Genomic DNA, 24665 nt, shown 5'->3' with positions numbered 1-24665 from the left:
CAATAGCTGCTAAATGAAAGGAACTGTCTGATGGAATTAAAGAGTAGGCTCAGTCCCTCTTTCCATTTGATACCCACAGCATCCACAGCCAAAGACATACGGGGCAAATCTGTTCAAGATAGCATAACCTACATTTCATTAATCTCATTTCTATTCATCCCTTCTGTGCACGGGAGCAGAGAGACAATGCATCGTCAGATGATCACCGACATGAGCGAGTGGGATTGGAGTGAGCTGGTTGGCGAAAGCAGATGAATGTATTTTAATTTTTTTTGGTGTTATTTTTAGCAGATATGGTAACAAATCACAGAGACAGTTTCCATTAGATGATGAGATTTATTTACCTCACTGCAAGACAGAGAGCGTCAACTACAAGAACATAGGTTTGTGCAAATGCAGGCTTGCATATTAGCATATCATAAGACCCAAAGGAATAACTGCACAGCACAGCTTAACAATTAAAGTAAGCATGCAATAAATCCCTTTCTTCCTTTCAATGAAATTAGATATATTCTAATGTTGCCTTGGTTGCTTCTCACCCAGGTGGCCTGAAGTTACACCAGTTGCATATTAAGGTTGTGGGCTGTAAACCTTGGTCTGATTTAAAGTGGATGGGAAAAGAGTGAGCGTGCATGGAAAATTTGAAATACATCAATGCAGATAATGTAATATTCAGCGTAAGATGGTCACCTGATCTCTTGTCTCTGGTGTTTCATCCTGTTGTTGTTTACTTGTTTCAAAACTAATGGTTTCTTATTAATGTAGTTATTCTTTTTAGGAAGTGGTTTAAAGCAATGACAAATAGTGATGTGCTGTTGGGTTCAACCGGCTTTTGCACACACACACACACACACACACACACACACACACACACACACACACACACACACACACACACACAATGGCATTCTTTGAAAACTGGTGCATTTTGCACATGAATGGCTGCTATAGTCACTTAATGAGGAAGATGAAGTACATGAAATTAGGGATGCATGATATATCTGTATCAATATCGGTACCGGCCAATGTTGGTCATTTTTTTAACATATCAGCATGGGCAGATGTGTAAAAATGGACCAATATTTACTCATTAGCTGCCAGCCGTTTTTAGAGCATCTTAAACGATCTTTCAAAACCCAAATAATATTGTTTCCTCTGACTATGTAAGCACCAAAACTACCTAAGAAGAATGGACAAGGAAAAAAAAGTTTGAAATTAAAGGGAGATATTGAAAAATTCAGTTTCCATGAGTTTCAGTATTTTCACAATTTGATCAACTCAGACTTTTTTTTATAATCAATATTGATATCTGCAAAGTTATCAGCCATAACAGCACTATCGAATTTTGGTTTCAGCCAAAATTTTCAATTGGTGCATCCCTACATGAGATGATGGTCAAATGAGACGAGTTATTTGCTGAAGGGTTAAATTCTAAAGTAGCATTAAAAACCCATGCATCACTGTTGCCATGTATTACCATACATTCTATAATAACTGCTGTTGTCCAAGTTAACCCATACAGGAATTTACTATTTACATTATTCAGCGTATTGATATTGATATTTGAACCAAATAAAAATCATATTGCGGTGTGTGTTTAACTTTTACTAACAATGAGAATGGGAAACTATTAAGAAGCACTCTTGAGCTGTATTTGTGTGAAACTGTATCACATGTAATTATTGAAAATGCACACAGTGCAGGGTAATGAACCATTCGAGCTTATGAAACTCATAACCTGAGGCCAAGTAGCAATAAGGAGATGGTGGTAATAGGGGACAAAGAGTTAATTGCCATGTAAGGCACGAATCACAGGAGTGCTGATACCTTTTAGATATTAATGTGTGAGCTGCTTGGTCCTCAAGGGAGGAAAATATTTTTTGATTGGTCTGCGCCCCCTGCTTTATTTAGTTAGAAGTAATGAAAGCAAAACACTGGCTTCACAGATCTGTTCAGCTTTCTTTTTCTGGGTATGAAGCGCTGCACCTTTCAGTCATAAAGGATCTATAGAAGAGATTATATTACGGGAAAGACTATGCTATAAAAAACACCATTAAAACTTCCAATGCCTGTACAGCTTTCCCTTTGTTTTGCATTAATCTTTGAGCTGTGCTTCAGTTGTGATAACAAAGACCTTCCAGGGTAATACATTCAACAAACTGAGTATGGCTGCAAATCCAGGCCTGCTGAATCAATAGGCCTCATCCTGTGATCCACAGTGACTGAAGGATCCTCAATACTTTTGCTCTTCAAAGGAGTTCAGAGAGCATCCAACAAGCCGTGCTGGCTGGTTCAGTGCATTCATGAGGAGTCAATAGTCTGTCTCTGGGGAGGGCGGCTGAAGCTCTAGCGGACAAATCAAAGTCAGATTAATATTTGTAGCTCGGGGGTGGATATGTGTGTGACTGTATTCTTCCTGTGCATATGATGGCGGGGACAGCTTGGTGTTTGGCCAAGTGAATTAGTCACCCTTCCAATTCTGTCACACAGCAAATACTCTACGGAAGATAAGGGAAACTCAAAGTAAAAGGTCTTTACTAAAAAGGCCTATGAAGACCTAACAGGCCACAACCCTGAATATATGGAGGAATGAGCCGTACTGTTTACAGTACACTGTAAAGCTAACGTGTGCATGACTGTTGTGCTTGACTGACGTATTGTTTCATTTGTAGCAGATTGTATATTATAACACCATTAAACCTGAAAAGCTCACCTTGTAGATCTAAAACATTATAAAAGTTGTTGCAAAAGGAGTGAAAATGACTCGTTGCTGTAGAGAATCTGTTAATCTTTGAGTGAAACCGTGTGGGGTTTATATTTCATTTAAACATGTCTTTAAATTCCTATACTGGGTGGTTAGTTATTTACTTTTGACACAAAGTACCTGCTTACTGCAAACATTTCCTTGGCTGAGATGGGGGAACGTTTTGTGCTTGATAGATGATGTTCCTAATATTAAAGTGTTGAATATGTTAAACAGAGAAGATGTTTTCAGAGAGGTTAAAGAAATCTCCACTCTCACTCCTTTACTGATTCTTTATACTTAAGCTTCATTGTACTTCGTAATGTAATTACATCTGGCTTGAGTGCAGCAGTTCTCCCTTCTTTCTTGCACATATAATAATAACAATAAAATAAAATAAAAAACCTATCTCAGACACAACTTGCTATCTCTGCTTTAAGAGACAGGATGTTCCCCAGCCACAGCAACAGGAACATCTTTCTTTCATCAAAACATGGCACTGCTTTTTCAGACTTAAAAGAGGCCTTTTGGACATTGTGAACATCCCAACAACAGCTCAACAAAACAGCTGAAAGATCAAAAGCAGACGAGTAAATATCCATTGTTAAGGCAGGCTTTGGATGAGTAAACAGAAGTTTTTTGCTGTACCAATTTGATGGTACAAGTGTCTTATCATAACTGAGGAAATTTGGTAATAATGGCAGTGTCTTTTAATATTTGAATGCTGTCATGGCAAATGTTCTGACGCAACACATAAAAGAGCTTGTGTTGTGAATATTAATGACAGTGATCAGCTTTGTGCTTTTGTTTGATCTGAACAGTGTGTGTATAAGTTAAATTCCTCATGAAACATCTAAAAAACACATGTTGCATATAGAAAGCAGCAGAAAGGAGCGTAAAAATAAAGAGACACAGCTGAAACTTGAAGAATGCTACCTGTCTGATGGATGGCTCAGAGATGACAACGATGACTTAAAAAAATATTCAAAGGGAACAGGTTCACCTGACTTGCAGTGTGATTTCACAGCTTGTACTGCAATCATTTTACAAAAGGCAGAAAATTTGAATGCAGTCATTCAGAACTCCTAGAGAAAAATGTTAGGCTGAGTTTTTTCATGGCTGACTTTCAGAAAAGGCTGCGTTCTGAAAAAGAAAAGCAGCCGAGAAAACTCTCCTACTTTAACCTGCCAGATGATGACCAGGCTGCAATTTTGTATTTTTTCTTGCTGCATGACTCGTGTCTTGATTGAAAGAAGCACACAAAGACCTAAAGCTGTAGCAAATGTCTTGCAGTTTCACAAAAGTACAAGGCAGACAGGTCTGGGCCGGTGACCTACCAGAACTTAAAAAGGACTTCTCTACTGCTGCGGTTTCCTCTCTTCTTTTTAAAGCAGGTTTCATTCAAGATTCAGCAGAATTGTGGTTATTAGGTAATTATCACGTCACATAGCACACTTACTTTACAACCTGCACTTGCCAAACACTCTCAGCACTGCCTGCTTTTATATCCCCTGGATAGGCGTGGTTTCATTTGTAGTTACTGCTGCTGCAGACACTTTATTTTTTAAGAATGGCTAGTATACATTGGAGCAGAACTACTTGTTAAAACCCTAACAAATAATAGCTTCCGAAATACTAGCTTCTTAAAATGTCAGCTCAGAGAAAATTGATGTGGACACACAATCTGTGTATGTCTGGATCAAAAGAAGGGCCAATCCTGCAGCTCAACAGGTTTAAATAAATGAGAAAAGATCAATTTAACACAAGGCAAGATGGCACCATCTATTCTTTGAAACTATTGTAAGTCATCTGCAACACCTGGATCAAATACTTACAGTGTATGCAAAGGAAGCAATCCAACTTTGATTGCACCAAACCATAATGACACTGCTTCTTTACAATTATCCAAAGATCTGACTTTAGGTAAACCACAGTATTATTCACATATTTAGGTGCTGAACTTCATGGGCAGTGACAAATACTAACCCTGCACCTGATGACTGATCAGCACTGAAGGGTTGACTTGCATGCATAAAAATTAAGGGAGAAAAAAACACAATCCTCCCCGGCCCATGATGCTCATTTCGCACAGCCAAGGAGAAGTTCTGGATCCACACTGAGAAAAGAAATTAAAAAAGCCACAGTCTCTGTCGATCTGTCTTCGTGTAAACATTTTGTCAGCAGTGAAAAATGAAATAAATAAGTAACATCACAATTATAAAGGTATTCTTTCTGTTCCTTGTCCAAAAATGGCGAGGCATGCGTCCTGTCTCCCTCTTAGTTTTCCAGACTGGCGCTGTGGTCAAAGCTTGTTTCCAGGATCAGGCTGGGTGGTTATTCTGTTGGGGTGGTGGCCAGTGGGCTGAGGATAGGGGTTGGTAAGTCCCTCTGAGGACACATAGGAGAGATGGCCTTATGGCTGTAGTACTCCACTACTTGCTTTGGCACTTCAGCAAGAACGCATTTGGCCAGAGCTGCAGGTGAAGCCTGAAATTAAGACAGGGACAAGCCAAAAACATGAGTATACTTTATCAATTCAAACTTTTCAGTTAACTCATCATTTGATATGTTTCAAACAGTCTTTGAGACACTTTATCAAACTACAATTCAAAGCATTACCTCTTCACTTTGCAGCTTTACTAAGCAGACAATGCAGCTTCAAAAAGGTAGATGTATAATTTTGTACTCCGGGATAGAAGTTAATATGTGTTTTATGGTTCTTTTTAAAGTGAAGTTAATAATAACCTCTGGTTAGTGTCTCAGCTTTGCTGAGGTTGACATGAAACTTTCTGATCAGCTCCATGTTTTATTCAATGATTCTCAAAGTCTTAAAAAGTTTTTTGTCTTTTTTTTTCTATAAAGACTTTATTGTGGAGAGGGAATCACTGAGCAAAGCATGAGTTCAAAATGTGAGTTGAAGACAACCACTCATGACTCAAATCGTTTTTACAATCTCCTCAGCTGTCCTTGTTACTCCTCTGGAAGCCTCTTACAGGGTATTATGCTTAGCTATTTTAATTTCTGTCCTACATTCATTAATTTATTTATTAATCATATGTGTTGTAAATACACTGTGACACATATTTGAGAGATGATTCTGTTCTGTTTGGCACCCATTAATGCATGCATATGTCATTGAAAATGTGTTCTTGTTTGAACATTTCTGGATCTCTTCCAGTCCATAATGCCCATCAGTAACTCTGGCAAAGCCAGTGGCAGCCTCCTGTTGATCTTTTAAGTAACATTGGAGAGGCACTTTATAGAAGAACGTCATCGTGAGCTCCTCAACTACAGCAATCCAAAAAGGAGTGGGATTTCAAAAGAAACTTGAAGTCAAAAGATAAGCATGAACAAAGGGATGAAACAAACTGACCGTTTTGAAGTCTCTGAAGGGCACAAATTGCACGATGTCCCTGAGGACTGGCTCGCCCTTGGGTGAGCGTAGGACTCCGTCATCACCATCCAAAATCTGCATGTCTGTGAAGTCTGCATTGCCCACACCAACAATTATTATGGAAAGAGGCTGGTAGGAGGCCCGAACAATGGCTTCACGTGTGTCTGCCATGTCTGTAACTACACCATCAGTGAGGATGAGCAGGATGTGGTAGCGCTGGAAAAAGATAAGAGCTCTCAGTGTGAATAAATCCATGTGAACATTAACCCATTTTAACAGCTACGTGTGGTTTTGAGCAAGGACACCTCTCAGCATGTATTGTGGTCTGAAGTAGGCTTTTCATGCTGTCTTGGTTAATTTCACAGCCTCTGCTCAGCAGATAAGTGTAAATGTGTATGGCACTTTGCTTAAGTGTTACACAGGAAACAAGTCCAGAAGAGGAGAAAAAGGAAACAGAGAGATACAAGAACACAAACCTCAGGAAAGACAGATTATGAGCATGCATGCATGTGTGTGTGAAATTAGTTTCATGTGTCCACTGATCAGTATAATACGATTAGTACAGTGAAAGAATATTAACAAGAAACAATATATTGCATTTTTTTTTTTGATAGTTCACAGAAGAGGCATAAAGGTTCCTTTGTTGGTTCACTGACTGCTGCTGTTTTACTGGATGTCCTCAGTGAGTGAGTTATGTGTGCCCTGAAAGCCTGTTTGTTTACAGCAGCTCATTTACTGATCAAAAGAGAAATAACACTGAGGAGTGAATAATGAGATGAAGGTCAGCACAGTAACAGAAGTCTAATAGTTTAGAACACTATGTCTGTGCAGCCGCGGGTAATCTGAGGGAGAAAACAGATAATAGCTTAACTCCCAGAGGGAAATTAAGGAACGGTATTAAGCACAGTAACTCTATCAGGCACTTTGAGTGCTGTTCATTGGGTAACTTTGAAAATAAAAACAGCCAGTGAACTGGATAGAGGGCCAAAAAACACCAATAACATTGAGTTTTTGACTGGACTCTATGATCGGAAGAATACTTTTAAGAGTCCGTTTCTCCTTCTGTGCTGCAGGGCATCAACGCTGTAAACATTAAGTGAACTAGAGGCTACTCACCCTGGGAACTCAGTGGGAGGCAAAACAACAAAGCTCATATTACAGCCATATATATATATTTTTATAGAGTATAAAGGGACACTTACAGAAGCATCTTTTATGTTGCCATCGCCTGCTGCCAGTTTAGCTATCCTGTTAATTATGGGAGAAACATTTGTTGGGCCATACAGCTGGATCTTAGGAAGGCAGTTCTGGTATGCCTCGACCACTCCTTGGATCTCTGATCAAAGACAGCAGGGAGACAAATGAGGGACACATCAAAACCACACTTATCAGTGGACAAGCCAAGAGTAACAGTGGTATGAATCATTTACAGCATCCATTTAAAAATTAAAAACATCTTTATTTGCCTGAACATGTTACATATACCAACAAGTTAACTAATCTAAAAGAAGCAAAGTTTTAGAGTTAGGTGTTTTTATTAATGTGGATCACACAACTAATCAACAAAGATTAACAGCAGTTATGAACCATCCCTGATCTTGTAAAGAGGAGCATGATTACTGAAATCATTACTTTTTTTCTGCAGTATCATCAGAATACAAATATTAATTTGAGTATCATCAGCAAAGAGAGACACTCTTTTGGAGTGTAACTGGTGTAGAAAGGCTCTCCTCACCTTCACATTCATCATCTTCTGGGTTAAAATTAATGGCAAAGTCATGAGACACCTGCAGATGAAGAAAAAAATGGTAGAATACTGAAGTTTGTTAAAGAGATACACCGTCTCTACTCAGAGGTCATTAAAAGCATGTGCTCACTGACAGTGATTTCAGCAAGACGGGATTTACTGTTAAGAAGTGGGACGAAATATGCCAACATCATAAGCAGTAAAATCAATAAAACACAGTCCCTTTACTGAGGCTCTTTGCTCTCAGCATAACAAGCCAGCTGGCTACTTTTTAAAGTCATTTCTTTCTAACAGGCTGATTGATATGAGTGTGGAAAAAGAGACTTAGCCTCATAATGAATCGAACAGCTTCTTTCACAGCAGACCTCTGGATGTGATCTGACAGGAAAAACTCATGTGTGATAAATAACATTAGTAATGGCTGTCTTTATTTCAGTTGTGAGGCTTGGGTCTTGTTCAGGCTGGTTAGCTTGTTGAAGCATCTATAATGTTATCAGTCACACCCGTCCTTTTCCTGTGACTTTACCACAGAGTGTCTTTCTGAAGCGTAATGTTTTTTTAGTCATACCTGTTACCCAGTGTGATTAGTAATCTTTTGGGTTGATGAGGCGGCATTAAAAAAATACCAACTTTGGAGCATCATGAATAATTGCCAACAAATCAGGTTGCGAGCCACTGGACAAGATCGGATACAAGGAGGTGTCTTATGAGGAGGTATAATGAAGGGTTTAAGTTGGAAGCCTGTCACATACTTTCTGATGGCCTGAAAGAATTGCCAGAGTTCATTCAGTTTGCACATCACAATGTAATGTAACTACCTCTGGACTCCAGATAGATCAGGGAAAAGGCTGCTATTGTTGGTCATCAGAGTTTGTATAAATAGGAACAACATCTTTGAACACCTTGCTATCACCAGATGAATTCCATAGCACTTCTGAATGCATTGAGGCTACACCAGAGGCTGCTTGGAAGCAAATAGAGACAGATTCAATGAATAGATTCAGTAAAAAAAAAAAAAAAAGGAAGAAAACAAGGCTCCTGTGAAGAAATTTAACATTTTTGGTGAGTTTTTATCTGTCTCTGTACATTTGTAAGATGATTTTAAGCCCTCTAAAAATCTCATCCTGCTTTCTTTTGATGTTAAAATGTATCATTAACTGTGAATCTTTGCTGTGAAAAAAGTAAAAATCATTTTAAAAAATGTGTTTGTTGTTCAGTGAATTGTCTTGTCTGCCACCAACCCTGAAAATATTTTACAGGCATTAAAAATTATAGTATAGAGGGATTATTTGTTTATCCACAACGCTGGATGGGCATGCAACTTGGGTGCAGATACACTAATGGTTTCTCAGCTGACATGGATGAGTTTACCATCAAAAAGCGCATTTTTAAACCAAATATCATCTCTTTTACACATGGTAAACAGCTCCCTGGTTTGCGAAATAGCAGTGAGTGGACAGAAGAGATCAGGTGGACAGACGGTTTTAGCAGAGGAATCAGGCGTGTACCAAGAGAACAAGTTAAACACACAACTGTCACTCAATGCTCATGACTGCATTATCCATGGACACTTACCAAACTGTGACATACCAGGACGTAAACATGTGTCAATTAATCAGAAACTCTCCAAGACCAAAAACAGCACACAGACTGCTGAGTCCGAGACCTGGTTCAAAATAAAAGAACCAGAAAACTACGTCCAGAGTTATTTACTCGCAGATGTCGCTGGTGTTTCAGTGTAAAATGTGACCCTGTTAACTGGTGACTCTCCGCAGTTAATCATTGATACTGTCGGCTGAGAGTCACCAGTTAGCATGGTCCCTATAAACTCCAAAACACCTGTTGCTCTGTGACGGTCAGAACTTAATAGACGCTGTCTCTGTTGTATAGTATCGTTTCCAGAAACTGACCACAGAACAACCGTATATTTTTATGCTGATAACAGGTTGAATTTAGTGTAAAACACTTAATCATCTGAATGAATGGAATTAAACGCTGCTTCTCGGTCAACATGCATGCTCAGACTGATAATCCCTCTATAGAAATGTTTATCTTGTTGCTTGCTTTTGCTGGTCATAGAGAGACATTGCTGTTAATTCCAGTTTGTTCCATGACCAGTCAAACTCCTCACAGGGGCTAAAACAGCGTATCATGTATAGTTAATTGCCCAGAGCTGGGACTTTCCATCACTTTACACAGCTGAATATCTGTTCGCCCTTTGGCTGGTTCATTATTACCATGACTCAGAGTCATTATTATCTGTCTCATGCTGAATTCAGAAATTAATAGTTGGTATTAACTGAGATTTTTTTTAAGGCTGAAATAACAATCATCAGTGTTTCATTTTCACAAAGTGAAATTTTGCATCAAACACAGGCTGCGTGCGTGTGTGTGTGTGTGTGTGTGTGTGTGTGTGTGTGTGTGTGTGTGTGTGTGTGTGCATGTACACTCATTCCTCACATGCCAGACATCTCCCAAGGGCACTATTCAGAATCACTTAAGGCTTTTGGGTCTCTAAGTCCAATTTGCTTAAACAAATGCTCTAAAAATCATGAATTCGTATGCAAATGGAGTCTCAATACTGCAGGCTTTTTTTATGTAATTGGAACATGTTATTTTCTCAAGACAAGTTGATGTCTTAGGACACGGGGCTTATGAATAAAAATAAACTCAGTAATTACTTTTAAATGTGAAATTTTGACGAACTGACAAATTATGTCATCAAACAGGTAATGGGAATCAGCATACTCAGTGTGAAATCTCAGGGTGCTGGGAAACACCAGGATCTGATAAGAGCACATGAATATACATTACGCATAATAATGTCTTTAATGTTCCGACAAAAAACACAAGCAGAAAAGTGATAAGAACAAAGACACTCACCTCATAATTTGGAGGAATTCTGGCACCAAATCCCAAAGCTGAAAATCTTTTGTCACTGAAAAGATAAACAAATGAATCAGTTGGACATTAACAGCAACAGCAGTTTAATCTTGGACAGCATTTGAGAGTGATCAATATTGATGGTTTTGCCGTCCATCCGTGTTTCAAGGGCAAACCCCCCAGCTTGTTTGCATTTCATAAATGTTAAAAGCCTGAATTACAATTTGAAATCTGCTTACAGTCCCTGCAGCCAGTGTTTGCACCTGTTCAAAGAGCTTCTCTTCTCAATACACGCTGGATTGAGCTGTCTCTGTCACAGGCAAAGCAAGACAAAGACTGTAACCGTAACCGCTCATTTTTTACCACATAAAACACTACACTGTATGTACTCTCTGCTTTTTATATCTGAACATAAAACTTGAGCCCCTAAAAGTTCCTTCAATGGATCAAAAACCTAGCATCCATAGTAAAGGCAGTATGTGACAACAAAAGTGGTTCAGTGTTAAGTGAAAAAAAAAAAAATTAGATTGAGGGAAAACAGTTATGTGGTAATTTACTTCAAAGAGAAGCTGCAGGTTATTCAAAAAATATAACCAATAACAGCTATGAGTTGACTCCAACATATGTGACTAATGAAGTAAACACAACCAGGTCCAGCACAGCAGCATTACAAGAGTAGGACAGACTGCTAAATTACAACTAATTACACAAGCTGAGGTGTTGATAGAGTGGAATGTTGCAGATTTAACAGTCTTTACAACCTTGATGCAAACATCTGATCACCCAATTTAGTTTTAGGTCATTTAAATAGCTTTCCTCAGGAAAACAACATTTAGATAAGCTTGTTAGAAACTAGCTCTTACTATAGAAACCAAGTTTGAAATGCTTCTTTGTAATATCTGTTTACATGAAGGGGATGGGGTTTATGACCCATTCTTTAGCCAGTCAGTAGAGAGTATTTTGCCTTTACAGTCCGTGAACACTTTTGGTGTTTGTTAAGTCTCAGACCTTGTACACACATAGCCAGGTATTCTTAGAAACAAATATCGCCTCCTTATTCGTTTTTAAGAATACTTTCATCCACACACACTGGGTTAATCTGCCGATGAGTGCAGCTCGAAGCATGTCAAACCCTTATTTGGCAGTGTTTTTTTAGATGTCAAACCCATTGCATCCAATTAGGATAAACACCTATTATTCAGCTGTGACAACTGAGAACTAAAAACTCTGTTTACTGGCATCTACACAACCGCGAAACCACAGTTTTCCAAAATCTCCACTTTGGCTGGAGTTTTCAGAAAACAGGGTTTACCATGACTTAAACTGTGGTTTCATAAGAACGACAGGCATAAACATATAAAAATATATGTGGCTTCCCAAACAACCGGCTATGTGAACATGGTCATAGTCCTTGGTATAAACTGACCTTTCAGGCATGCAATAATCAATAAGCCATCAGTCACAGGCAGAACACTACTGGACAGTTATTCATGGTTAAATTAATGAACTCAGGATTTATGTTCGACTTTCACTGTTTGGTTAAGTTTTGGCACAACTTGAATAGCGGGAGAAAAACGGTGAAGAAAGAAATAAAGTCTTGGTTAAAAGACAGCATCTATTTATTTAAAGGGGCCCAGAGGACTAGCCAGAAAAGTTAGTGTTTTCCCAGGTAAAAGTAATGTGTTTATCTATAGTAACAAAGCGCTGTTGTTTGGCATCAAGCAAACCTTGCAAATTCAGTTCGAACTATGGTTTGGTAGTCAGCTATATTTAGTGCTACTCACAGCCCTAAGCCCTGAGAGGTGTCTGTAATGAGTTACCTCATTATGTCCTACCAGTGCTCATCTACCAACTCCAACCTCACCAAGCAGAGCAAACATAACCAAATCTACAATAATCAGGTCAGGAAACAACAAATACAAAAGATGGATTAAAGAATCAATAGAGATCAGGAAACGGGGAAAAGACACCATCAACAGGGATGAAGGAGCCTTCCAGCTCTCGCACACCTGGGACACACTTCTCCATAGGCCGTCAGGCAACGGGGGGCGTAGTTGGCGGGACAGACCACGTGATCAATCTGTCCCGCCAGCTACTACCGGAAACAGCAGACAAAAAGACACCACACAGCTGTCTGGATGACAGCTTCTGAAGAAGACGGCAGGTTGCATGTCGAAACATGTCAAGGTTAAAAAAATACCTTTTTTGTCTTTAAAAAGAACAATATAAGAGTTAAGATTACTTAGAAGACAAGATGAATCTAATCAGTAAACATAACCAGTCTTTTATTGACAGACTCGCAACATTTGAACAGACCACTGCAGAACAACTGCTTCATGTAGGTCAGAATGAACATTATCACAAACAGTTAAGCCTGTATTTTAGCCCTCAGCCCATGCTCTATCACTCTCCCATTAAGCTTTCTTTTTTTTGCTTTTCTCATGTCCTTTTTCTTTTTGACAGTTCAGATCCAGAGTCCAGCATTACTGCAAAATCAATCCAAGAAATCTTTTTCAGCAGAGAAAAATCACAGATCTCTCTTCAGATCTCCCTAAACTTCAGCCAGGGTGGTGTTGTCAAAGGGACTTCCACATGCCTTAAATAAATCTCGTCCTTGGCGATCTGGACAGGCAAACTGAGAAATAAAGTTTAGAAAGCGCCCATTTTAGCGCTGATAATCTTGCTCAAAATTCTGGACTACAATCACATGGTCCTCACAGGGCCTTTGAACGAGGTTGTGAAGATTAAAATTCCCAGAGTACTTATATAAGTCCATGAAGTTCAATGTCATATACTGCTTCCTAGATACACATTGTACAGATAACACCCTGTGTGTGCTTTAGCACGCTGGACTTTGTGGCGTTCAGGATAAGAGCTCCCACAGCTTGCTTTCAGATGCATCAGTGATTGTTTGCTGACTCTAATGGCTGCCTCCCTTATCAGAACATTTACTCTACATGCCTTTATCACCGCCAAAACAACCACAAATTCTCTGTTCCAAAGCCTGCTGCATACAACATCTCCAGCTCAAATGATTTATTTCTGTATAGGTGCACAAACATTTGAAACAATGTGTTTAAGTCTTCTCCTGTGGTTATGGAGTGGGTGTATCAAAGGTCTCACATCAGTGTTTGCTGCACAGTAAGTGTTGATTTATTTGCTGTGTTGACAAGTGGAGACTGGGGAGTTGTTTGTCCACCCATGAAGCTAATATGGCTTTGAGGCAGCCTTTCAGAGCCATCAGAAGTGTTTAATTACCTCTGATGGGTGTGGACTTGTATAAATGCTGACAGTGTGATGATTTTTACTCTCTCCTGAGTATGAAATAAATGGCATGAAACCTCGCTTTGAAAAATTTGTTGCCCAACTATAATAATAACAAATGTTTTGAAAGCATGGGCAATATTGAAACATTAAAGCAAAGAGAGAATTCTTTTTTAATCAGAGATATTATTTTCCTCCTCCTCAAAGCACCTTAAGGGAAGAAATGATTATGTGTATCTGTTCCCATAACCTTGCAGTATTGTATTTACCGCAGCTGCAAATGGCAACAGAAGCAGCCTGCAGGCTCTGGAGAATTTGAGCTCATATTTAGTTACAACCATTATTCTCTGTTCCAAGAAAAAAAAAAAAAAGATAAACATTTGAATGAGTCCAGCTCTTATTCTCTGTGATGCAGCCTCTCCACATGTCCTGGATAATGTGCTGTTCTGTGTCCAGATAGAAAAACACTCCAGTAACATTGTTCAAGATGTATTAAATGCATTAAATCAGCAGTGTGTTTGGGCAGCTGATAACAGAATAAAACCATGCCTTTGCTTAAACTCACCTTCAACATTTGGATGTTTTCAGCTCACATTTCTATTCCAATATTCATCAAAATAACCACTTTCCATTTAAATCAGGCCTAACTCCCACTTCTGTGACCTTTCCAACTCAGTGAGGAAGAATAATCAGAGAAATAAACTGTGGTTTTTAGCATCATGTGGGTTTTGCCAGCTAACATTGTGGAAAGGCTTGATTAAGATTATGTTTGGGCCTGTTTTTACCTTTACTGAGAAGAAGGGACAATGGGTAAAATTGGCAACTGGGAGGAGCGAGTAAGTGACGACAAAGAGATGCAGGGTGGACTCAAGTATTTGGCAGCTGCCTCAAAAGTTGTTACTTCTGTGCAAAGGTTGTGTGGTCCAGTCTCTAAATCAAACCTAGCATGAAACTTGAAGGTCTTAAATGTTATCACTGACTCCAAAGACTCTATATTGCTCGCTTCTTCGATTTATGTAAGGCAGTGGTGCTCAACCAGTCGATCACTATTGACCTGCGGATATTGGACTGATACCTCGGCAAACATGAAATGCTGTAAAATCTTTTTCCCGATCCACTAATGTGGCATCATTTGATGTATTTGCGCCTGTTTGTTCCAAGCCTATCCTTATACACCTGAACACATCACAGAAAAAAACAAACCTAACTCTAATACATCATAGTTTACGGGCTACCTCTTGCGATAGGACGGCACTATGGGTATGTTACCTAGCAACTCAGACTCAACCTGGTGAGAGATTGGTGTGATTGGAAGGTGACAGCTGCCCATCATTTAGTGAGCCCGCCTTCCTTTCGCAGCACAAAAAGGCAGGGAGCATTTTCTTGAATGCACAGCCCATCTTCCTCACCTACAAGGCAAGCATGGCCTGAAGAAGGGGGACTTGCAGAAGCATTTGAAGACGGAGCACAAACACTGTGAAACACACTTCCAAGCCAAAACAGCTCTACATAGCCAGAAGGTGTGTGAGCTAAATGGTAAGTTAGATGTAGATGAAGTTAGATGATAGTCAAATGGATCTATTTGTGCAAGGCTGCCTTTGCTCATATGATAATCAATGAAGTCAATGAGCACCTTGTGGCTTGCCTCTGCCTGCTCTTACTGCCCTGCTTGTGAAATTAGCTACCTCCTTCCAGTGCCAAAGATCCTTCTAAGGCAGACACTTTTTTTGCCTAAAACTCCGTACTTGACCTCGATGTGGTTTGATTCTGTTTCTGTTGTGTGTATTATAAATATTGAGAAAGGCTAATACTGCAGACCAGAACCTTTAAGTGTTTTATATAGCTGTAGTAGACCTCGACACACTGACAACTTAAAACATAGATCTTGGTTTGAAAAGGGTTGGGCACTCCTGATCTGAGGCCTTCAACACGGTGGGTCTCCTCTAAAGCCCCATTGCCACCAAGCAGTCCGGTTAAGATCAGTATGGTTTGCTATGGATTGGCATTTAAGCCGCATTAGTTAAATACACAGACTGTATAAAACATGGAGATAGTCTCCCTGATGTCACCTGTCTGTTTCTGAAACGAAAAATGATGTACATCGGCTATCGCGTCCATATCTGTAGGGCTTCAGGCTTCAGGTACAGCTATAGGGCACCTGTCAGTCACGTGACCTGAGCGTGCCTCTGATTGGACAAGCTTGCGATCCAGATATCCTCTGAACTGCTGAGCTAGAAAAAAATTCACCCTCGTACAGTGTGTGCCTACAGTAAAGTTAGTGATTAAGACAGGAGAGGTTTTTTGAACAAGGCTGTAAATACGTTAATTTCAGCTTTGAAACTGCTTTTTTTGGAATGGTGTATACGTGACTTCCAGTACTTCCTCAAGCGGACTTGATTAACAGCAGATTTTAGCACTTCTGAATTGTTCCATATTCTTAGACTGGAGGTTGCCGCTTTGTTAAATAACAGCATAGCACCACAGCAGTGCGACACAGAATACCCCACAAATATTTCCAAAGAAAAAAAAAAAAGAGACACAGTAAACAAAGAGTTAGAGGCATCCAGCAATTCGCCATCTTTTTGACTGGCATCTTGTTCTTTGTTGCAAGCTTTGTTTCAGAGAAGTCTGTGTGCCACGAGAAGAAATACAGCTGCTGTCGCACGGTAACTGACGATTCTTTGGACTAATCATCGAACTGTAGTATTGTACCTCCACCCTCTGGGATCAGATCAGTTTGGACCGGCACCCATATGGAAGGGTCCCAAAAAGTAGGGCAGCTCGTCCCGGTTATTTGGGGATCTGTATCAGTATTAGTCAGTGGAAATGCCGTAAAGTGAGTGCTGTGCTGAGATGAACCAAACTGAACCCCTTGGTGGAAACAAGGCTTAAGGGAGGATAAATAACACCAGGTTCCTGCTGAAAACTGTTAGGTGGTTCTGAAGCTACCTGAGCAGTAGGACGCAATGTGGTGGGCTTGTTTAATCCTCCATTGATTCCTGAGTTTCCTCCTAATTAAAGTCTATGTTTTCATCAGCATATCAAGAGTCTAAGCGAAACTTTCTTTTGCTTAAAGAAAAAAATCACCCAAGCAATCTCTTTACTAGACTGTGGGTATAGGCTTTATATAAACATGTGTGTTTATGACTAAAGAGGAACATCTGGGCAAATTGATACCCATACATTAAAAATTTATTCATGGAGCTAGACAGAAAAGATTTCTATATGCACAATCTATACGTGTTTTGAAATGGATGACAAAGCCACTTTTGCTGAGCCAAGAGGATAGACAAGGCGACTTCCTACTCATTTTCATCATTCCATCTTGCCATAAAGTGTATGTCGGTCTTTGTTTCCCTCTATTTGTCTGCCAGTGTGAGGAGCCGTGGGGAAATGTGCCCGCTGTAATAGCCCTCTCAGCAAAGTAAACGAGCCTCTGCCCACACAGACAAAAGCTCGTCACTCCAGCTCCATAATGCACTCCTCTGCAAGGACTCGAAAATCCCACATCACCTATATTCACTAAAGGCTAAAAGGTTTGCTTGCCCACATGTTACACCTAGCTAATGACTCCAGCTTAAGAGGAAAGGGCTGCCCACTCAGAGGTATGTTTTCATGTATGACGCTCCAGGGTATCTATGTAAACAAAATGACCGAAATGGTAGAGCTACGAGGATGACATGCTGGATCTCAGGCGAGTTTTTTGTGTGTCATTGCTATCTCCAAGATGCTATAATTAGCCAGACAGTGCTCCCCTGATACTGAATAGGAGGATCTGCATAAATCAGAAGTGTTAATCCTCCTCTGGTTTAGTTTTGACGGATGAGAGGGTCTTTCTGTGAAATATATCACGTTATAAATAGCCTCCCTTTAATCAGAGCATACCTGCAGGCCTGCTTGTGATTTTTAATAGTATTTGGAACATTTTGAAAATTATTTAATATTTTTTCTCAATTAGCCTGTCAGGATCTTAAACAAAAGTGGTCCCCTGAGGCCAACTTCTGATAACATGGTATCCATTTGTATCAACATCTTAGGCATTCAGATGGTTTCGGTGCCTGTAATGATTCCTTGAACAGGTTTTACCCTGCATCTCCTCTGTCTTAACATCTGATTCCAAACCACTCTGTTATTTCTACAGCCACAGAGCCTCCCACTTCTTATTGAAGTGGCTGCTTTGCTGGTGTCAGCCCAGATCTCTGCATGTGTTCCTCTTTCGTTCAGGGTAATGAGCCTAAGCAAGCCAAGGAGGAGGACCTGTGGCGGCAGCAGATGCTGAAAGGAAACTGAACTGTTGAGCTATCCACAGGAGAAAGCAAAAGCAGATAGCATTGTGAACAAAGAGGCTATGAGGTACATACAGGACTGTCAGCACTGTACAAACACACAAGCTTATACTAAAGAGTGTGGGCAGGCATTTATTTTTTCCTTTTGGCATATGTTGAAAACTGAGACTTTCCATTTCCTGTCTCTGAATTTATTCTACATCATCATACAAACTCAGCAGTCACCTCATACTTCCCAGTAATTTAAGCTACCCTCAAGAGCATCAGTAGTTTAGAGAGGCACACAGGTCCCCTTTTTATCCTTTACCAGAAATCTACACACACACACACACACACACACACACACACACACACACACACACACACACACACACACACACACACACACACACACACACACACTCACACACACACACACATTGGTGTGGTGTGGTGTGTGAAGGCAGCTTATGCAGGTAAGTCAAGCATGATTAAAAATTTGCATTAATGAGCGCAGGAAACTGTAATTATCAAATCATATCCATCATTTCCCAAACTGTTGGTTCTGAAATCTCTGCCAAAACTCTGTCAGCAACAAATCTGAAGCCTGCACAGGATTTAAACGCCTGTGGCTGATGTAAAGGTCAACATGTCATCTCTCTGATGTACTGTCAAAACCAGGAACTTAACGGATACTTAAAAATTTGAAAGACTAGACTAGGATTTTCTGCCAGTGTCCTTGACGACTGCTTCTACAAGCTACCAGCTTCAGTCCTAGATTAGCCTCATGCATAAGTAATGCCAATTGAGGCCTAATTTGTTTGCTCTAGTTTTTGCAGGTACAAACACTTTCTTTGGCATCACTTAGCTTAAAGCAAATTTAAATTGATTTGCAAATTTAAACATGATGTGGACAAAAAACAAGCATGCATATGTGCAGCGAGCTGACTGGCTGCTTTGTTGACGAGGCGAGGCTTGTTTCTCATCTAGGGGAAAATTTAAAATTCAAAATGTGTTTCAGAGAGGAATTAAATCAGAGAGAGAAGAGCTAGTGGTCAACAGTTCAGCCCCATTATTTCTAACAAACTGGTGAGTAGAAATGTAATAACCCACTGGATTGAGCTTGCAATCCTGTTCCAGTGCTTCATGATTCCTTTTACAATCCTTTGCACTGTGGTAAAGATGGAGTGGCTCATTTTAGAGTGAGACATCCCACTGAAACAGCAAGTAAGAGGCACTTTGGAGCTCTTCTCTACTGCAGGGGACACGGACAATCCCTCCCAGGCCCCAAAGAGCCTTTGGAGAGAAACAAAAGACTGACAAACCTATCATAGTCCTGACAGATCTCTCCCACTGCGATCAGAGCCTTCAGGTACTCATTGGGCTGGTAAGGGTTTATGTAGTGCAAAGAGCAGCTGTTCCTGGGGTCTCCATTAGATGCTGTGAAGTCGATGGCAACCTGGTGGAGAGGAGTTAGAAAATAAACAATCTGACACAAGCTTTTAGTGCTCTGCTTCTTCACTTTTTAACAGACTTCTAGTTGGCTGGATATTATATCATACTGAGCGAGCAAGCCCAAAATAAGCCAAATGGCAGCATAAATTATCTTATCAGTGGTAAAAATTTGTACTTTTTACACCCACACGCAGTGGATTGAGCAGCCACAGCTTCCATACACTGCAGATCCAAGCAATTTTCACAAGGGAGGGACTGTATCCACCACAGCGGTCCTCACAATTAATATTCACTGCTTCAGTAATAATCCAGCCACAGAATGAGAGCGAGCAGTGAGAGCAAACCAAAGGGCAAGAGTTAAAGGAGGCTGGAATGTGTTTCATCCAGCTGCCCACAACAACAAGAAAACCAACTGTGAATACAGACAGTGTTAGGGAAGTTTCAGGGATAAAAGGATCGTGCAGTACTTTCAAAAAAGGGGGAATAATAATATCCAGATCCTTCCCTTGATTAAATGTATTTAAAACCCACTGAAGTGATACTTGTTCTTGAGCACTGGTTAAAAAAAACCTGTGTTACTCAACGTAAAACAAGATCATGAGATTACAATAATCAATAAAGTGCCTTATTATTGATTTAAGCTTCTTGTTTGAATAAACAACTCTGCATGCTGTAAGTTCTCTCTACGGAAGGTTTATTATTTACACACACACACACACACACACACACACACACACACACACACACACAGAGGCAGTTCTTATATTAATAATGGTATAAGGTAATTCACAGGGGTATAAGAGTGAAGCAGCATTAAAAGCAGTCTGCTCAGCTTACCGTGAAGTGGATCTGGCATCCTCCCATGATGTAATCTAAGAAGGAGTACACTCTGTGGAGCTGCAAGAGAAGACAAAAAAATGCAGTGGGAGAGAGTATATTAAGCAATGTTTATGGATGTATCCGTTCATTAAAATATCATTAAATCAACAAAACTGTTAACTGTAAAGGCTTAAAAAAGTGTAATACCCTGGTTTAAATAGGCAAAAAATGTTCTCATTAAGATGTAAAATGAGAAGACTGTCATTTATTTATACATAATTAGCATCTTCTGCACAGATTCCTACCTTAAGGTCACTGAGGATGACAACTCCTGAATTTTTATAGTTTCTCTTCTTTTGTTTGTACTTAGGATTCACACAATCCCACGTCACCTGACAGAAAATGAGTTCAAGGCAGAGACAAAAAGAAACGTTTTTGTGATGGATTCAGGAGAATAAAATGAGAAGAATAATTGTCACTGAGATAACCCTCCTGGTTTCTTTCTTCTCCCCCTCTTCATTTACTGACCTTATTTCCACTGGAAATTTTCTGCATTTCCCTGAAAGTGGCGTAGAACTCGCCGATGAAGTCGTGCTTCCCCCTTGAGTCGTAATCCCACACTAGGCACTGTTGCATACAAACAAAACACTGTTTATTCTACCTTTTCTCAGCAGGTCTTCTAACATGTGTTGTTCCTGTAGTACGTGGTTGTTGATTCATGTCATTTCATGTCCCTTTTATACTTCAGATCAGGGTATTTTAAAATGCCTTCACATCCAGCCCTAACTTTTTAGTCGAGCTGAGAGGAATGGGCTGTCCTGTTTCTGAATCACTGATATCTTTTGCTCTTACAGCCTTGGAGTAAACGTCACCTCTTACCTTGAGCTTCCGGTCTTCATCACAGCTGCACAGCGATATGAGAGACACTTTGAAAGGCTCCCACACAGGATTCAGGTTGTTTTTAATCACCTGTTTGCAAAGGAAAAAAATGTTGTTTGAAGCATAGAGATGGAAACAGATGTTGTTGAAAGAGAGGAGATGTGGTTATATTTACCTCAGTCCTGTGAACAAGCTGTTCGGTTTCATCGTCATTGATTCGGTAAATTTCCAAAAATGGGTCTGACTTACTGAAGAGATCCTGGGGTGAGAAACAGAATATTTACACCAATGGCTCAATGATTATAAAATAAATATCTGTATAAAAGACCCAAAATTTATCTGATAACTTTTGGTTTCTTTCCAAAACATTCTGTCAAATTAATCAAGTCATAATTAAATACAACGTGGTTATTGATTATACAGTCTATGGTGGTTATGCAAAATATTATCTCAACAAGGTGAGACAAGACCTTGACATGTTTCAGCACTTTTTGAAATATTTCTATATTTATACATATTTCTTATTGGATATTTGATTTGTAGTATTCTTAGCAGGCAGTTTATAAGGATGCTGGTATTTGGCGCAGGATTGTGATAAGTGTCTATCCCTCCATTACCTGTTCCACTTTTCCCATTTAGAGTTACAGGGGGGTGGGGGCTGGAGCCTTCCCCAACTGTTATTTTGGCAAGAGGCATAAACTACTCTGGGCAGGCTGACAGACTATCACAGGACTAACCAATTAACCTAAGTAACCAATTAACCTGACAAGTATGTTTTTGGAAGCCAGAGAGAACACACGCTTGGTTAAAACATGCAAGCTCCACACACAATGTCTCCTTCACAGCCAGAAATGGGATCTCATTGCTGCGAAGGAACAGTGTTAACCACTGCACCATCGTGCACCACTGATGAAAGCTGAAGAGAAAAAACAGCATAAGTCTAATCTGTGCAGTGCTCAGTGTTTAATATTTTTTTGGGTAATTTAGGACAGTGAAATTAATTTCAGTAGCCACTGACTCTGATTAATCATAGCTGATTGGAGAGGCAGGGGTAATTGTCGCTGTGATTTAAGGTCAGAGAGGAGAAGGCATAACATTTACAGCACAGTGTGAGGGCTCTGTTAGAGAAGTCATCATCAATGAAGTGAAAAAAGATTGATTAAAGAAAATGCACTTTTTAATTATAGTCTCAAGAGAGTTGGCACTTTTTCCATCTGTATCTTTTTAATGCCTTAAATTGATCCCTGTCTTTTTTTTAAACACCAACACAGCTGATTGACTTATTTCAGAAATATCCGTTCAGAAGCCAGCAGAGAATTTGCACCTTCTTTCGCACTGCATTACTTCCTGTGTGCAAAAGGTCATCCAAAATAACCACGTAATGGTTTGTTATTATTACAGACATGCCACAGAATCAAACCAGCAGTGCTGTGTCTGCTTTTCTTTGTATAAACTCTGCTAAACAGGAGTATTGCTCATGGTTTTGACTCCTTCAGGGTTGTTTGTGATAGCCTTAGATGATCTTGTGTGCTTTGAGAAGCCAACATGCGTCTGAGAGCGCAGTTACACTGGTTATTTACGTCAATTGATTCCTCAGGGAGGAAATCAAATAATTACTGTGTGTGTGTGTGTGTTTGTCTCTGTGTGTTTGATTGTGTGAGTAGGGGGCTTCTGCACGCTGAGTGGGATAGTTAATTCTGCATTTCCCGCCACATTAGTCAGATATCTCCTGAGGGATGCAAGTAAAAGAGCTGTAGCATCCTCTCTTTGCTGCTATGGCAACCACTAACCAGGGGCATTAATGGCGTGGATTGATCAGACACACATGTCAAAATTTAATCCTGGGCTAACAATAACTCCAATGTTAATCATCACCATTTACCGCAATTTGTGGTGTATCATGGTTAATTCTCCTGTTCATTAGCAAGCATACTGGGATCCTTCAATATTTGCAGAAGGTTAAGAGGTGATATATCAGAGGCGAGGCCAATTACACACTGCTTGCTGCTTCATTCATCCTCTATGTGTGTGTGTGTGAGAGATATGTTATTACACCCAAGAGATTCATCGCAGCTAATTAACATTGTAGACAAAATGTATTAGCATGTAAAACACCTGATTGCTGATGGAATCTAATTATCATGGGAAATTTGATAAGAGTATTGAACAAGTTTCAGGTATGATGTGAGCGTAAAAGTTGCTTTAACATCGACAATTTGCCTTACATAAAAAACATTTGTTAACATGAATGAACCAATTAGAGCTTTAAATAAAACTAACCAAAGGAGACAGATTTTTTTATCTAAAGTTTGGTTCGGCAGAAATCAAACATTACCATGTAAATTAGTATTTAGCAACTAATAGCTAAGTTAGCTAAACTTCGATACCAAAACCAAGGTGAAAGTAGAGGGAATAGTGGGTTTACATCCACCATCTCCTTAGGGCTTGAACATTTCACAACATGTTCACCAATTATGTTCATCACATTCATAACAGAGGCTAAAATAACGTGAAGAGAGAAAGGGCAGTTTACGGTTTGGTATCTGTCAAAGGACACTTTGGTATGTAACCAGCAGAAACCGAGATGTAAGACTTTCTCAATGAGAAATAACCTCCTCTACCAGTGATCCACAGGTAACAAATGAATCTTATCAGTCAGCAGAGCTTCAGCACTGTCCTCAAACACACACACGCACACACTATTTCAAGGTATCAGTACTCGCAAAGGCCTCTGATACCAGCAGCTGATTCGCAAGGCAAAAAAATCTTACGTTAAGTCCTCCTTGCCAATAACCCGTGAACGGTTTGACACCACAACAAATTTGCATCAGGTCCTGCTCAGATAATATTGATGAACCATGGGAGAGTTAACGTTTAAACTATTTTATTTTTCACTTTAGTTTATCAAAACAAAAAAACAACTGAAACTCTAACAGTTGTCAGTTTTATGTTTTTACTGTTGTTGATTTGTTGAAAGAAAATCGTAAACTCAGAGTTGTTTGTGTTTTATTTCCGACTTAATGGCAGAGTGACTGTGCTGCCTTTCCTCAAAATGAGCTGTCACACTAAAATTTTATGTATCAAAAATTACTTGTGGTATTGGTACTCAGTATTGGAAAGTACTCAAGAGGGAGCACTCGTACTGATATCGGTCTGAAAAAAAGCAGTTTAAAACATCCCCAGTTAAAATAAGATCAAACGTAGTCTTTTCCATAA

At 39.7% G+C, this 24665-nt stretch overlaps 1 protein-coding gene across 3 annotated transcripts in view; it reads right to left on the bottom strand.

Moving 5' to 3' along the window:
- Positions 1-227: 227 nt before the first annotated feature.
- cpne7 (copine VII) overlaps positions 228-24665 on the bottom strand; it is a 38108-nt gene continuing 13670 nt past the window's right edge. For all 3 annotated transcript variants that reach the window (XM_074665980.1, XM_074665981.1, XM_074665982.1), the window contains exons 6-16: positions 21625-21708; positions 21450-21539; positions 21099-21197; positions 20876-20962; positions 20589-20648; positions 19622-19755; positions 10768-10822; positions 7873-7924; positions 7340-7473; positions 6117-6353; positions 228-5230 (exon numbers count right to left, since the gene is read on the bottom strand). In XM_074665980.1, coding sequence (XP_074522081.1) covers positions 5078-5230; positions 6117-6353; positions 7340-7473; positions 7873-7924; positions 10768-10822; positions 19622-19755; positions 20589-20648; positions 20876-20962; positions 21099-21197; positions 21450-21539; positions 21625-21708 — 1185 coding nt within the window. In that variant the 3' untranslated portion in view covers positions 228-5077. The remainder of the gene's footprint in view (positions 5231-6116; positions 6354-7339; positions 7474-7872; positions 7925-10767; positions 10823-19621; positions 19756-20588; positions 20649-20875; positions 20963-21098; positions 21198-21449; positions 21540-21624; positions 21709-24665) is intronic.

Source organism: Halichoeres trimaculatus, unplaced genomic scaffold (assembly GCF_033239565.1).
Source record: "Halichoeres trimaculatus isolate MK-OKI-2021-1 unplaced genomic scaffold, fHalTri1.1 fHalTri1_scaffold_3, whole genome shotgun sequence".
Lineage (NCBI taxonomy): Eukaryota > Metazoa > Chordata > Actinopteri > Labriformes > Labridae > Halichoeres > Halichoeres trimaculatus.
The sequence above is the reverse complement of the archived record's forward strand: the minus strand, read 5'-3'. Positions and strand labels throughout refer to the sequence as shown.